The 16,047-nt window shown below is 31.9% G+C and overlaps 2 protein-coding genes across 2 annotated transcripts; one reads left to right on the top strand and one right to left on the bottom strand.

Annotated features, from left to right (window-relative positions):
• Positions 1–2,646: 2,646 nt before the first annotated feature.
• LOC126882937 (uncharacterized) lies at positions 2,647–5,487 on the top strand. Its single transcript, XM_050648017.1, has 2 exons — positions 2,647–3,428; positions 3,481–5,487. The coding sequence occupies exons 1-2, from the start codon at positions 2,659–2,661 to the stop codon at positions 3,872–3,874; spliced, it is 1,164 nt and encodes a 387-aa protein (XP_050503974.1). The 5' UTR covers positions 2,647–2,658; the 3' UTR covers positions 3,875–5,487.
• Positions 5,488–5,574: 87 nt separating this feature from the next.
• On the bottom strand, positions 5,575–8,801 carry LOC126882947 (uncharacterized). Its single transcript, XM_050648027.1, has 5 exons — positions 8,142–8,801; positions 7,909–8,077; positions 7,367–7,435; positions 6,740–6,796; positions 5,575–5,935 (listed from the first exon to the last, which is right to left on the bottom strand). Exons 1-5 carry the CDS (start codon positions 8,272–8,274, stop codon positions 5,578–5,580), a joined length of 786 nt encoding a protein of 261 aa, XP_050503984.1. The 5' UTR covers positions 8,275–8,801; the 3' UTR covers positions 5,575–5,577.
• Positions 8,802–16,047: the final 7,246 nt, after the last annotated feature.

Below are 16,047 nucleotides of genomic sequence, written 5' to 3'. Positions count from 1 at the left end.
AAGATAATTCGGATGGAATTCAGACAAAATATGTACAAAAAGTACATATTTTGTCGGAGTTTCAGCCAAATTATCTTGCAACGGATATAGTACTGAAAGAGTAAGAACTGGCCTGGCAACCCTGTCTAGCAAAGCTGATACAAAGATTTAAGCTTATCAAATCTACTGATAAAACAATGGACAAACCAGCTAATAAAAAACAAATAAACAGGTTGTTAAATAAATCGAAAATTTCCAGCAAAATAAAATATAAAATAATAAGAAAAAAGTAAGGTTATAAAGTAAATTCTTTTTTTGCTCCTGAAGTTGCCGTAAACGTGTCACACATCTATAGAACTATACGTAAATGCCCTGGGGTCGTGAGAGACAACTACCTAGTCGGCCAGAAAACCCATGGGCGTAAATTAGTTTAGCATTATAACGTTTTTAAGTAGTTGCGATTGTTGAAAAAACTTAACTGTGATATGTAGTTGTCACAATAGTAATAACGTAGTTGCCCATATAACTAAAGATATTACTTAACGTTGTAACATCGTAATGTCAGTCGGGTTAGGGGTCGTTGGCCGAAACAACTGAAAGTCCACTGTGGCAACGTTATATACAGTGCATTTGTTTGTACTGACAACTAATGCGTCGAAAAATTGCTACTTGGGACCCCTTCTCGGGAGTGAAAATTACTTTATTAAAAATAACCCCACAAATCGAGAGAGGGACAAATTGTAAGCAAAATTTGTTATATAATGTGATTAAAATAAATCAATACTTTTTGAGTTATTAAAGATCAAATATTTTAATTTTTGGAAAGAAAATGCATGCTTTATAGCGATTTTTCATAAATTACTCAAAAACTGTAAGTTTTTACAAAAAAGGTTTCATCACTAAAATTGAAGCCAATAAAAAATATAATAAATTGCTTACTTGAAAAACCTTTAATGTTAATTTAAAGTAAGTTATTGGTAATTAAATACATATTTTTTTCCGCGACTGTTCAAATCTAAGGGTTCAAGCTTAAATAACGGGAAAAAGATGCATTTTATAACACTTAGGTACTAAATACTTGTCAAAGTACTTAGAAATACCCATCAAAAATAAGATCCAGGAAAAGTTGATAGTATCAAAATCCGCTCACCAATTTTCGTGAAAATGAATGGAGATTTACCGAAATCGAAGGTCATAGTTGATTTTTACCTTCAGTGACTGCACTATAGAAAGAAAATGGCAATTCAATAATTGAGATGCGTATATTTTGCGAGCTCATAAATTATTAAACAATATATAGTCGACAAATAATTAATTTAAATTATTTTAAGTACAACCCTCTCTTAAGCCGGGAATATGGGATGGTTTTCTTGCGAAGGGGTTGTAGTTCAATAATCGAAAGGCGCGTGATTTTAGAGTTTATTCTTAGAATATAAGCTATACGAATTAAACTACTATTAACTTTTTTTGTAAAAACTTACAGTTTTTCAGTGATTTACAAAAAAACCTCTTCAAAACATGCATTTTTTTCACAAATAATTAAAATCTTTGATCTTTAATAACTTAAAAAGTATTGACTTATTTTATTAACTTTATATAATAAATTTTGCTTTTAATTTGTTCTTTTATTGATTTGTGCAGTTATTTTTTATAAAGTAATTTTCACCCCCGAGAAGGGGCGGTATCCACCCTCAGGGTAAAGGCGCAAGGTGGTACCATGTCACCTTTGTTTCTTGACGTATCCTCTAACCACTGACCAATTTTCGTGAAAATCGATGAAGGTTCACCGAAATTGAAGGTAATCGTTGATTTTTACCTTCAGTGACTGCACTATACAAAATAAATTGCAATTTACTGATCTAAATGCGCGTAATTTGGAAGCTTATAAATTATTAAATGATATGTAGTCGCCAAATAATTAGTTTAACGCATTTTAAGTACAACTTTCTCTTAAGCCGGGAAGATAGGGTGGTTTTCTTGCGAAGGGGTTGTAGCTCAATAATCGAAATGCCCTTGATTTAATAGTTTATTCTTAGAGTATATAAGCTATAGGAATTATATCCGCAATACGAAATATTTTAAGTTTTCTCAGCATCTTTCTCTTAAGTTAAATCAATGAAAGGGTTGTTTGGGGGTGAAGGGGATGAGCTCAAAAATCGAAACTATATAATTTCAAGAGCTCATAAATAGCTCGTAATTCTGCCGCAAAAACCGATTCAATATTCCTATTTTTAAGTAGTGGGGGGGGCTGACTCAGCCCCCCCCCCCCACTAGGATATTAAATTCCTGCTCAGTGGAACGAGCTCAAAATTTTTAGTTTGCGGAATATGAGAGCTCATAAATAGCTCATAAATCAGGGCTATTTGTTTTTTAATTTTTGCAAGTGGGGGGGGGGGCAGCTCAACACGGGTCGAGTTTATGTAGATGCAGAAACTACTAATAGAAGTTCGAATACTTTGTATGTTAACTCCGACAATATGGATGATATATTTGATGAGGACGAGCTGTTAATATTTTCTTTTTTTATTATCTTGCAACAATTTTACACACTATGTGTTCAATCACAAAGAAGGTTTGTCAATAAAAAGCATGTCATTCAAATATTTATATTATAATATGTATCACATAAATGTACACATACTATAATATTTTTTCGCTTTTAGATGGTGGGTTAGACCAATGTTTCAACAACGAAATGAAAAAGGGGCCTTTAGAAATTTGTTTCATCACATGAAAATAAATGACCAGGAGATGTTTTTCAAATATACCAGAATGCTTCCCGAAACTTTTGATTCCCTTTTAAACTTAATAAAACGTCATTTATTGAAACGTAGTAGACGAGAATATCTGTCTCCAGAATTACGACTTGCCATGACCTTAAAATATTTGGCACATGGAGGATCATTTCAAAATGTATCCTGGGAATTTAGAGTAGGGCATTCTACAGTTTCCAAGATAATTTTTGAAACTTGTGAAGCAATCTGGAATGTCCTAAAACCCATCTATGTAAAAAGTCATGATGAAATTGATTGGCTTCAAGTCAGCAATCAGTTTTTACATAGGTGGGATTTTCCACACACTCTTGGGGCTATTGATGGAAAACATGTTCAAATTCAGTGCCCAATAAATAGTGGCTCACAATATTATAATTATAAAAATCACTTTAGTATGGTCCTCCTGGCATGTTGTGATGCCGATTATAAGTTTTTGTGGGTCGATATTGGAGGTTCTGGATCTGAACATGACTCTGGAGTTTTTAGGAGATCTCAAATGGGCCAAGATCTTGAAAACGGTATTGTAAAATTGCCAGACTCCCAAAATTTGCTTGGGAGTAATATCGAGATGCCATTCTTTTTTGTTGCTGATGAAGCATTTCCTTTGAAGTCCTATATTATGAGACCTTACCCCGGCAAGAACTTGGAGGAAAAAAAATTGGTATTTAACTACAGGTATATTTGTCGATTCTGCTATATGTTGGTTATTACTTAACAATGTTTTTAGATTATCACGTGCCAGAAGGACAATTGAAAATTCATTTGGAATTTTAGCAAGTAGATGGAGAGTGTATCGGTCACCTTTATTATGTTCGATAAAAACAACAGAGGCTATTGTTAAAGCTACCATATGCTTACATAATTATTTAAGGACTGAGGCATCACCAATTTATACTCCACCAGCATTGATGGATACAATTTCAGAAGATGGTGAATTAGTGGAAGGAGAATGGAGACAAATAACAAGAGCTGATACAAATTTAACCCCTGCTGGTCGAATGGGATCGAACATGGCTGCAAATGCTGTAACACGATTAAGGGATAGCTTAGCCAACTATTTAACATCTGATGTAGGTTCAGTACCTTGGCAACAAACATATATTAATAGGGGCAGAATTTAATGTTTTTTAATTTAATTAATGTATATTGTAAAATATAAATGTATTATCATTGTTTATATAATAATAGTTTGCCAACTCAATCAATAAATTTGTTTCATTCTAATTGAGACAGTCACCACCATTTCTGTCAGGGTCACAACGTCACGCGTAACTACTATAAATCCAAAATGCATAGACACAAAGTTGGATATGATCTTATTCATAACACAGCTGCTTGCATACATATGAAGAAATATAAATATATGGAAGAATATATTTAGAAATTGAATTAATGATGTCATGCTACTATAGTCTGTTCGCTAAACTCAGACGCAACTTTCTAGATATTTTAGTCGGTAATTATGACAATTTTAGTAAAATTGGCAAAAAATAATTACTAAATAGTTAATAATCACTAAATAGTTAGTAATTTTGCCAATTTTTGCAAAATTGGCAAAAAAGAAAAAAATTATCTACTAAAATATCTAGCCAGTTGCGTCTGAGTTTAGCGAACCGACTATATACATTATACATCATAAATATAATAGCGTTACATTACAACTATACATTATACATATAATAGCATGACATCATTAACTCAATTTGTAAAATATATTCTTTCATATATTTATTTTTCTTAATATATATGCGAGTTGGTGTGTTATGAATAGGATCATATCCAACTTGGTGTCTATGCATTTTGGATTTATCATACAGTCCATCTAATATACTTACTGTTGCATGTCATTATCTATGTCAGAGATCTAATTTGACATAGTTGCCAAAGTATAAAAAAAATCCTAAATCACATGAAACACCATGTCTTTTATATGGAAATAAAATGTCTTGCCCAGATAAGGGTTAAATCAAATAGATCACATAATTATTGCAAAAGTGGATCATACAACAAAACAAATTAATATTCAATGTAAATAAATAAAAGCATTAGAAATAGACAACAATAATTAAGTTATAATCTTATGTTAAAGTAAATAATAAAAACAATAAATATAATAACGCAACTCATCAATATTGGCAATATCATTTTAAAGTCTTCTACTTTAAAATGTAGGTATAATACATATCTGAATTGCCGATGAGTCAGATTAAATAAATTATTAGAAGAATTTTTTACTCAGCACAACATTCTTGTTTAATTAGTGTTATTTTGATAAAATCTTTTTTTGGTAAAATTGTGGCTTATTTCCTATTGAAAATAGTTGATTGTAAAAATACCACAAGGAAATAGCTTCAGAACAACATTAATAAATATAAAACAAATACAGTAAAGAATAAAAACAAATCTTTATAATCGATTTATACAAATTAAATGAAACATATTATTGTGCATTTCCTTAAGTTAACATTAATAGTAATCTTCGAATATTATTTCTACGCGTATATAATAAAATATGTCTAGTGGCTGTAATTCCGGTGTACTCATTAAAATGATTCTAAAAAAGAACACACCTACCACCTAAATATTTCGTGTTGGTATCATCTGACGTCTCGGGCTATGATGTGCAACTGTAAGTATATTAGACAGAGTATAATTATGTGTGCTGTTGCTACCCTGACAGAAATGGTGGTGACTCAATTAAAATCAAACAAAGTTAGTCATTGCGTTGACCAACTATTACTATATAAACAATTTTTTTATTCTTGAAAAATACATTTTACTTGAATGAAATGAAACTAATTAGTTCTTTTGTATAGTTTATTTACTACTCATCCATGTATTTGCATAAAAGCTCCATGACCTCTTTTTTAAATTTTAATTTATTTCTTGGCGTTAAGGACTTCATGTCTTCTACCACGGATTTCATAAAATTTATGTCGCCACTACTGCTTTGGGATTCTTTTTGTTGCAGTTGTGTCTCACAAAGTTTGCTAAAATTGGCTGCTGCAACACTCATCACGTCCATTACATTTCGTTTTGACGTTGACTGCTTTGGTGTTGACTGCGAGGAATGCAGTGAACGTGGTGGAACTTCCTCTGGTGGATCATATTCTATGATGATTTCCTCTTGATCTCCAGTTTCTGTTTTCACTGTTTCCTCTATATCTTCAGAAATATCAAGTCTATAAACCAAAATCACATGGTATAATAAAATTTAATAAAACAAACTCTTACTTAAGAGGCAACCATAGCGATCAACAGGTAGCAACAAATGTGGTCCAAGATTGCGGCTGTAATTTTGAATATGTTGTCGATATATTTGGCACATGTGTTCGTAATATAATAAAGAATGGCGGTATAGAGCCCAATTTGAGACATATGTTAGTATGTGGAAATTAATCTATAACTAAATAAAATATTGCAAAAAGGAGCCTGTACTGCCATGAAGAACAAAAAAATAAACTTTCTTCAAATAAACTTGTTTATCCCATGCTAACTAGTAATTCAAAGCTTTCATTGTCATTGATTTTGAGTCCCAAAATGTTCTCACAAGAGTGTGGACAATAATTTTGGACTCAAGTTGACTACGAGAGAACCAAAGTAAGTTTACGTTTAACCTATATAAGCACTACATATTAAAGTACGTATTTATTTTTTAGAAATATTAAATGTCAAAGTCCTATTAATCCTACATTGTTCAATTTTCTGGGTTTACTCTGTATAATAAACATGTTTTTAAGTTTTTGTCTTGAATTTTTAAATTTTTTTTACTTCCGTTGGTTCGAATTTGCGGGATTCTACTGTATTTCTCAAATTGAGCTCTGTACCGCCATTCTTTATTATATTACGAATATGTGTGCCAAATATCTTGACAACATATTCAAAAATACAGCTGTAATCTTGAGTCGCGTTTGTTGCTACCTGTTGATTGCTACTGTTGCCTCTTAAACTTACTCTTACTTAATAAACTTAAAATAAAAACTTACTCAGTGTTATCTGCAAACACCATCTGTGTTCCACTGGTTTCTCCAACAGGTATAAAGCTAAAAATAAATTTATATGTTGAAAATTTTCAAGTATTACCCAGGTACTTTGTTAATATTATATTTACTCAAGATTTTTGCTCCAGATTTTAAAAAACTGCTTAGATTGACAAAATGTGACATACACATAGTTAACATGTCAAATAAAAAAAAGTGATATGTATTATGCTGATATGTACTTTTACCCCGGGAGTGTTTCACCCTTACTCGGGGGTGAAAAAATTTACCTTTAAAATAAGCTCTGAAGTGGATAAACTGACTAATTCTAAACAACTTTTGTTCTATAGTTTTCTCACTAAGTTAATACTTTTCAAGTTATTTGAAGTGAATATGTTCATTTTTCAATTAAAAACAATATTTTTAGACATTTTTTCGCAAATAACTCAAAAAGTAAGTATTTTATCAAAAAAAGCATTCTTAGTAAAAAAATTGCTTAAAAAAAAGTGAAAAAAAATGGTGTATGTATGAGGTCTCTAGACCCAGTAGAAGCAGAGTTATAGTTATACAGGTTTCGCAATATTTTACCATTAGCTAATGGACTATAACTAAATATTCAAAATATTCTCTTACCTACAACTTGAATTCGTAGAAGGTGCTTTTCTTTTTACCAGCGGTGATTCGGCTATTGACGATGTTAATCTAAAACAAAAAATATGTAAAAGAAGGTAGTAATAAAGCTAGTAGTGTATTAAGAATAATCTATATGTATGAATTTGTAATGAAAAGTTCAAACATTTATAATGAGAAGTTTTTAATACAATCTATTAAAAATTTACTTTGCACCAGTTTTTTTAAACATAAAGGATTTATGATAAATTTGCTTGTTATGTTATAATCTAATTATTTTTGTGGGGTCCTACTGTATATGCAGTGATACATGTGACATACCAGAAGCACAATGTAATACACTGTAATTAACACTATTTTAAGATATTATCACCATTAATAAATGCAATTCATGAAACTTTAGAGGGATGATATTTTAGGACAAAAAGGATTTGGACTATCTCGACAATAATTGTCAATTTCTAGTATACTGCACATCCACATAAAAGATTCAACTGTTTGGAGTCATTGTTACCAGAGATTAAAAATAAATAAATCCGACTTACTTTCTTTTTCTGATATATGGTCCCAACCAAAGCATTATATTGAAATAAATAAAATCGATTTCTTTTTTTGGACCTCCAGCTGAACCTGATGGAGCTTTTGTATTGTATTCCCGATATGCTCTCACAAAACGGTCTCGCATATTTTCCCATCTTTTTTTAACTGCAGCAACTGTAATTAATAATAATAATTGTTTTATAACCAATAATTATTTTAAAATTCTATGTTCACATACCATCAGATTCTAAATATTGTGCAATAGAAGACCAACTATTGTTTTTTAATGTCTCATCTTTATAGTCCTTGCTGCATCGGTCATAAAGATGAGGACATTTTTCCACTAAAGCTATTAATAACTCGTCGTTCATTATGATACAATAAATAAAATTGTGTTTCACTTGGTTTCACTAAAACGTGGTCGCTCAAATTGTAAACAACAAACAAAACGTGGTTGATCAAACTGTAAACAGTGTAAACAAAACAAATTTTTATTGGCATTTGACACTATTGTAAATACTGCTTTCTGATTGGTTCCGGGAATACAACGGGAACGAGAAAGTTGAAAGATGGGCAACTTTCCCGTTCTCGTTACCGGACAGCTTCTCGTTCTCGGTTATTCTGCATCTACAACATTAATTTACATAGAGGTTAACTTTTTTCCCGTTTCCGTTCTCGTTCCCGTTCCCGGGCAATTGTGCAGCCGCCTTTAATTTGAAATATGTCAGTGGCGTACTATATTTTTTCTTTAAAAAGTTCAGACCATTACCCGTATGCGCGCCAATGATAAATATAAAATTCATAATTGTATGTCAAAAAATGCACAACAACTACCTCTTAAAATTCGCCAAATTTTATTACAATGTTGCAAGTAGTTTCGGCAAAATCGTAAAAAATGTGTAAAATTTTGTTTTCTTCAACGCCCTGTATCTTGAAAATTACAAAAAAAATTTATTAAGCAAACCTCAATTATTTTTCAGTTTTTTACCTATTCTAGTGACGGTATTACCTTTTTTGAAAAATTTGTATAAAATTGTATCAAAAAGCGAAAAAAAACCGAAAAAATGCGGTTTTTCATTTTTAAAGGTGCGTTTCACCAATTTTAAAAATTTGAAAAAATTCAGAGTGAAATATTATGCAAAAATACACGTTATACATTTTTTTCGTGAAAACGAATGTCTTAGTTATTTTTTTATACTCATTTAAAATTTTAAAATCGTTCTAAAATTTAAATTTCCCGTCAAAAATTTAAAAAAAATTTGTTTCGGACAGAACTTTTTAAAGCTTACAACTTTTTTATTTAAAGTTTTTCGCTAGTTCTCGATGCGGCTGAGATAAAAAATAAAAACATAAAAACCCTAATTAGGCTCTAGGTGGGTCACATGACCACCTAGGGGGCTAAAAATTTCAGAAAGTTTGTTTCACTATATATGCTAAACGGTGACCTATATGGAATTCGAATCGAGTTGGGGGCACTTTTCATCATCTTACCCGGCTAGGCCCTTTAAAAAGCAATAAATCACAGGAGTCAAATACTACAGAGCTGACAGATAACTATGGATATGGAGATTAAAAATTATCAGGACTTATCTAGAAAAATTATCTAGAAGATTTCCAAAAATCAGAAGTTCATGGTTTTCCATTGTTGAAGAAGCTAAATTAGTTGCCAGCAATTATGGAATAAATCCAGAATTTACATCAAATAAAGAAAAACGGCTCAAGAATCCTGCGAGATTTTTTGATGATTTGCCTGGGCTTAGTAATGACGCGACTGATAATTTTGAGCCCGACGCAATATTTTGCTGTGAAATATTTAATATTGCCATAGAATATATATTGTATAATAAGCAATTTTACCAGAAGATTTATTGCGGAAAATGAAACCCATTCGCTACTTAACATTTGATGGACATTCCAAGATGGAGATGACGACAATATTAAGAAAAAAATTGATACATTACACGAGTTTTATAAAGAAGACATCAGTGAAGAATTGATCGATGAAATTTTTCATTTGGGAGCGATATATAAGGATAATTGGCTTAGTAAAATTAAACATCTCAAATTGGAATCATTATTTCCTAACGTCGTTATTGTGTTAAGAATATTTTGAATATTACAGTCGCACAAGCGGAAATATCCTTCAGTTGTCTTTCTCGCATAAAAAATGCTATGAGATATATATATAATAATGAAACAAGATCGGTTAACCAGCTTAGCAACTTTATGCGTTGAGAATGATTTGGTAAAATCATGCGATTTTTCGAAAATTATAGCAATCTGTCAATCAGAAAAAATATAAATATTTTCACTATTATCATATACCTAATCAAAATGTTATAATATTTATATTTTAAATGTTTCTTATTATTATTTATTATTGATCATTTTATTTCTAAAAAAGTTAAACATTTTTTTTACTCTTCACTTTTTGCCGGGGGCCCGATCTTCACTTCTTAACGGGGCCCGCTCACCCCTCTCGGCGGCCCTGACTTGTGAACTAACTTTAATAATCAATATTAAAATAATAGCAATTAACCCGGTCTATATAGACATTTGAAATAACAAAAATTGCCGGAGAGCCAAATTTTGGTGGAGGGCTAGAGTATACCATAACAAATAAAGTATTAAAAGTCCCCATCGATCCCATGTGTGCAACAAAAGTTATTCGGGGTCAAAGGTCAAAATTTGAGATTTTTTGGATTTTTTTCGAAAACGGTCAGTTTTATCAAAAAAGAACATTAAGCCAAAGTTGTAGATCTTAAAATTCTCTACAAAAATAGTCCTTACTATTTTTTTCCTAAGAGTTGCCATTCCTGAGATATCGCGATTCTAACAGTCACATTATATGCACACTTTTCTACACCACCTGTGAGGTAGTGTACTCGGCGCGTTTCTTTTACCTTGGTTTCCCCTACAGGCCTACTCCACTAACTGTTTTGACAATTTTAGGATAATTTAAGGAAACAATACCGGTTAAGTTCTAGATATTACCTTATTATTGATATTGCTATTGATTATTAGGTTAACTATTGTTTTGATTTTTTTAGATATTTTAATCAGATTCATATTCTTGAAAGTCTACTTCAACAGTCAAGTCTTCTTCGATTTCATCTTCTTCCTCTTCCTCTTGCTGGATATTCAAAAATTGTTCAAATGTGACTGAGTCATTGGTCTCTTCATTAAAATCACAGGAGTCTTCCTCTGTTGTACCGTTGATTGAAATGGTTACTAAACTGGACATTTGAGCAAGACTGACCTTGGCAGTTGGTACACGCTAGAGAACACAGCAACCCGACTTTTTTACATCCACATTTGGCACTACAACCTTTTTTGCAATTGCAAAAAATAGTGCTAAGGAGTTTTTCTGGAGCAGGTGGGAGTAAGGTTTTAACCGGTTCCAGAGTATTATCTATTAATTTAAAACCCCAGTCTTCTGGATTCAGTTCATTGCCTAGCCATGTTTGAACTTGATAATATACTCGATACAAATGTTGAAAAGCAAATGCTGATGTTGGAGGAAGACATGATAGTTGTACTTGTTTCTTGTTTCGCGTATTTTTTACAAAAGTTAAGTATTGGTATTTATCAAGACAACTATTTTTTTTGGAGCTCCATAAACCGCAAGAAGAAAGATAATTCTTTCCGTAATTATTGTTTTTGGTGTGGAATCAAGTTCTGTAAAAACTTTACAGCAGTCAGTCAAATCTTTTTTTTTTTTCGAATAATTTAAGTACTGACGTTTTGCCCCTTCTGTACATTGCTGACGTAGTGTCGCAGCCGGTTATCGCATGTAAAAATAAAATGTACTTTTGGCATTTGGGATAAGCCGATAATCTTTTCGAAGAATATATCTCTGTTCGCTGTTGAGTCCTTCCAGGTTTCAGAAAATAAATAACTTTATCTACTGCAGTCCTTGCAGTAAGCAGTACTAACAAATCAACATCTTCACCAACTACGATTGTTGTGTTTGTTGCCTTAAATTTTTCAATTGCTGTCTCAATTATAAGAACAATAATATGCGTCATTTTTAGCTTGTGTCACTTCAATATTCGCAGCTGTTAATTTGTCAGTTAACATGGAAATGAAACAAGATTTATTATTAATGTTAGCGAAAAATTGTTGTTGATTCGCTGGAACTGTTATATTTTCATCAAAGATAATCTCGGAACCCGATGATGTTTTTGTAGTTCGACGACGTTGTTCTGCAGCTTTAATATTCTTTGTTGAGTCACTGTAGCCGTCAAATACCACTGTCATTGTAAGGCCGTAATGTCTGCTAAATGGTAGACGCTTGTAATAAGCACTTATATTCACTTGAACTGAACCTTTAGCACTAAAAGAAACAGATAATATTATGAACAAGACCTACGGACAAAATTGTAGCCATTGTTTTAATCTGTTCTTTTTTAAACAATGGTATAGCCAAATGTTTTTCAAGGCCACGTGGATAGAGGAAATTCAGTTTGGGATTGATTATCTTTTGAAGAAATATTTTCAGAATAGTATAATATATTATATAAAAGAGACACAAATAGGCATTTATACTTGTCTTAAGTGCCACATTATGCATATAAAATTGCCCAGCGCAAGTACATGTAATAATAATATTTACATGTACTTGCACTGGCCAATTTTTTTGTGTGACACGGTGACAGGAAAATGCAGCGTGTTTTATATGTTCGTTCATGGGTATTCTTTCATTTTTCCTACTGTACGTGGCTTAATATGTGCATATAATGTATAAAGTAACTTTTAAAATCGCGATATCTCAGGAATGGCAACTCTTAGGAAAAAAATAATAAGGACTATTTTTGTAGAGAATTTTAAGATCTACAACTTTGGTTTAAGGTTCTTTTTTGATAAAACTTACCGTTTTCGAGAAAAATCCAAAAAATCTCAAATTTTGACCTTTGACCCCGAATAACTTTTGTTGCACACATGGAATCGATGGGGACTTTTAAAATTTTATTTGTTATGGTAAACTCGAGTTCTCCACCAAAATTTGGCTCTCCGGCAATTTTTGTTATTTGCCAACTACATATTTTGATGTCCAAGTTGACCGGATTAAATATTTTGGTTTTTGCGCTTTATTTAGGAGAAGTAACAACTTTACACTTAAAACAAAGTGCGAATTATTAAGAAACTGACAAAAAATGTTAAAACTAAACATTGGAAAATAATTTTCACCGTCTATGCATTGCATAAATACAAATGTACTGCTCAAGTTTGAAAATATATAATAAAATATCTAACAATAGCATGGGAAAAATACATAAGCGTGAGCCACGTTCGTTATTCACTAGTAATGTCAACCCGCCTTTATGGTGGTTTACATGTTGCTCCAGTTCTTGACTGCAATATCGTACCCTTAATAAACTTGCTTTATTAGGTTATTGTGTTTAGTGCGCAGGAGCGTGATCGTTACATGTTACATGACATATTTAGTGTGAGTTCGAAATCTTTTTTTGTAAACATAATGTCTTCAAAACAAGATCAAGGACAGTGATTTTCCAACCCTTAGAATCTCCAGATATCTAGTCAGGTCGACGGGTCTTAAATATTAGACTTTTAGCTTAAAGGGACACTTTTTCGAGTGATACTCCTTACATGTATGTATATCTAATTGACGTCATAATCATAAGTAAGAATAATACAAACGGGTTATGAAAACACACTTTTATTTTAATAATAATACCTAACTATAAAGTTTCAAAGATAGAACACACTTGAAGTGGATTGCAAGAAACTAAAAATCATTTAATTCTACATTGATAATTTCAGGATTTTGTCAAGATGGTAAAATATGTAAGTGCCGGACAAATAATTTAATATCTTACGCCCGGTTTCATAATCAACTTAAAGTGAACATTAACTAAAGTTCACTTTAAAGTTGACACCCATATAAATTGCATTGATAAAGGTACCAACTTAAAATTTAAAGTCCACTTTAACTGATTATGAAACCGGGCGTTAGTCTATATTGTCAAACAAAAAATTTTCAAAAAAATATTTAAATATAGAAAGTTAATATGTATATGTAATGTATATGGTTTTTTGCAACTCACTCTCAATACCTTTAAAAGTTTTGAAGGTTAAGGACATATTCATGGCAATTATAGAACTGCACCCACTCCAGCAAAATAAGTGCTCATTTGATATTAATAAGTTAATTTTAATTAAATCATAATCGGTATTACAATACACTACTCCAAGAAATTAACGCACCACCTTAAAAATGGGTCATTTTTAAGGTGGTTTTAACGATTTAAGTGTTTTTTTTTAAATGTTATAGCTTTATTCTTTAACAATATCGCTGTAATAAAATTGTAGCTAGACAGGTAAATTGTCACTGTATACCGGGTGTACAAATCAAACTGGTTTTTTTCTCAAAGTTCACCACACCCTGTGGAATATTCTAGATTTTATAAAATACTGAAATTAAAACCCAACTATAGCCTCAGGTTTTCTTAATATTCTGTTTTTGATTAATTCGCTTATGTTGGATAATAAAAAAGTTGACAACTAGCCATGTCCTTCATCAATACATGGTGTTTCTAAATAAGTGCGGCAAAGTCCGCAAATGCTTCGTTTCCGAGATACAGGATGTTGAAATTAATCTTACAAACTGACGATTTTGTACGTCAATGGTGAATATAAAATTCTTAATTGTATGTAAAAAATGCGCAATAACTACCTCTTAAAACCCACCAAATTTCATTTGCATATCTCAACCGGTTTTAGAGCAATAAATAAATCGTCAGTTTGTAAGAAAAATTTTAACCGTATCTCGAAAACGAAGCATTTGCGGACGTAAGTTTATAAAGCACACTGGCATTTCTTTTTCATGCAGAATTACCCTTTAACGTTTGTCGCACATCCTGTATTGATGAAAAACATGGCTAGTTGTTAAAATACCTAAATTTTTAATTATCGAACGCAATAGTTTGTTGCACTTATTTAGAAACACCCTGTATTGATGAAGAACATGGCTAGTTGTTTAAGTACCTAACTTTTTAATTATCGAACATAAACGATTGAATCAAAAAACAGAATGTTAAGAAAATCTGAGGCTATAGTTGGGTTTTAATTTCAGTATTTTATAGATGCTAGAATAGTCCACAGGGTGTGGTGAACTTTCGAGTTTCGCCGTGCTGCCGGCAGTAAAAAGCGGTTGGACACATCTCGCACGAACCGCATTGAGCAGTTTGCAGTCCGACTGCAAACCGCATCTTTCCTGTCGAGCATCCCGATTAGATCATTCATTCATATTTGTACCACGATACAGTATACTATTATTGTGCTTGTTTTCAAGAAAAATGCAAAATATAGCTGATTTGGACGATGACTTGAAATATTCCATTATGCTCTCTAGTTTGCAATATAGCGTGCACCCACGTTCTACGACGTTTTCTACACTTTCGTTTAAGTAATAACAAAATCAGAAGTAGTCTGTCTTCGTCCGAATCCATATTGCAACTGATTGAATAGGTGCAGTCGCACACGACTTTAACCGGACAGCTGGGTACAGTCGAGTCCAATCGCAACGCGACCGCACTCGTGCAGTTGGGTCTCGACTGCACTTTGCAGTCCGTATATGGAGGCCCTTAGGCTGTAATAACATATCAAAAAAATCACTTAAATCGGACAACAGTGAAGTAAATAGATATGTCATACCAATGTACAGTACATCCAGTTAGAAAAATATTCAACCAATAGAGTTATAGCCACTGGGCGATCACTCTTAATGTTAAAATTCTATTCAAGAAAAATGCTTAGTGTTTATGGTTTGAAATAAACAGATGGCGTTTGTAACAAAAAAAATCGGACAAGTTTAGGAAATTCGAGACATCAAAAATGACCCATTTTTAATGTGGTGCGTTAATTTCTTGGAGTAATGTAGTTGGTATGTGTGAATATTTTAAAGGCATTGCAAAATTTTGAAATTTCACTTGGTTTATAGTAATTGAAATGTGAATGCCAAAAGTAATGGTGCTACATTTATAGTACTTAAAAATTATCAAAATAATTTTTTTAAAATACCGCAGCATTTAATTAACACTCAAAAGGTGATGGCTATATCATTTCATTTGAACAATCTGCAATGTCTCTTAAAATCCGACTTCTTATATGTTATAACTTCT

Source organism: Diabrotica virgifera, chromosome 1 (genome assembly GCF_917563875.1).
Source record: "Diabrotica virgifera virgifera chromosome 1, PGI_DIABVI_V3a".
In the NCBI taxonomy this organism is placed as follows: Eukaryota; Metazoa; Arthropoda; class Insecta; order Coleoptera; family Chrysomelidae; genus Diabrotica; species Diabrotica virgifera.
The sequence above is the reverse complement of the archived record's forward strand: the minus strand, read 5'-3'. Positions and strand labels throughout refer to the sequence as shown.

What these genes read in the sequence shown, in the direction of transcription:
- LOC126882937 (XM_050648017.1), top strand. Translation starts at nt 2,659, where the DNA reads ATGTTTCAACAACGAAATGAAAAAGGGGCCTTTAGAAATTTGTTTCAT. An exon ending in AAATTGGTATTTAACTACAG is followed by an intron (nt 3,429 to 3,480) that starts GTATATTTGTCG and finishes CAATGTTTTTAG; the next exon opens with ATTATCACGTGCCAGAAGGA.
- LOC126882947 (XM_050648027.1), bottom strand. Translation starts at nt 8,274, where the DNA reads ATGAACGACGAGTTATTAATAGCTTTAGTGGAAAAATGTCCTCATCTT. An exon ending in ACAATATTTAGAATCTGATG is followed by an intron (nt 8,078 to 8,141) that starts GTATGTGAACAT and finishes TATTAATTACAG; the next exon opens with TTGCTGCAGTTAAAAAAAGA. An exon ending in TCTACGAATTCAAGTTGTAG is followed by an intron (nt 6,797 to 7,366) that starts GTAAGAGAATAT and finishes ATTTATTTTTAG; the next exon opens with CTTTATACCTGTTGGAGAAA.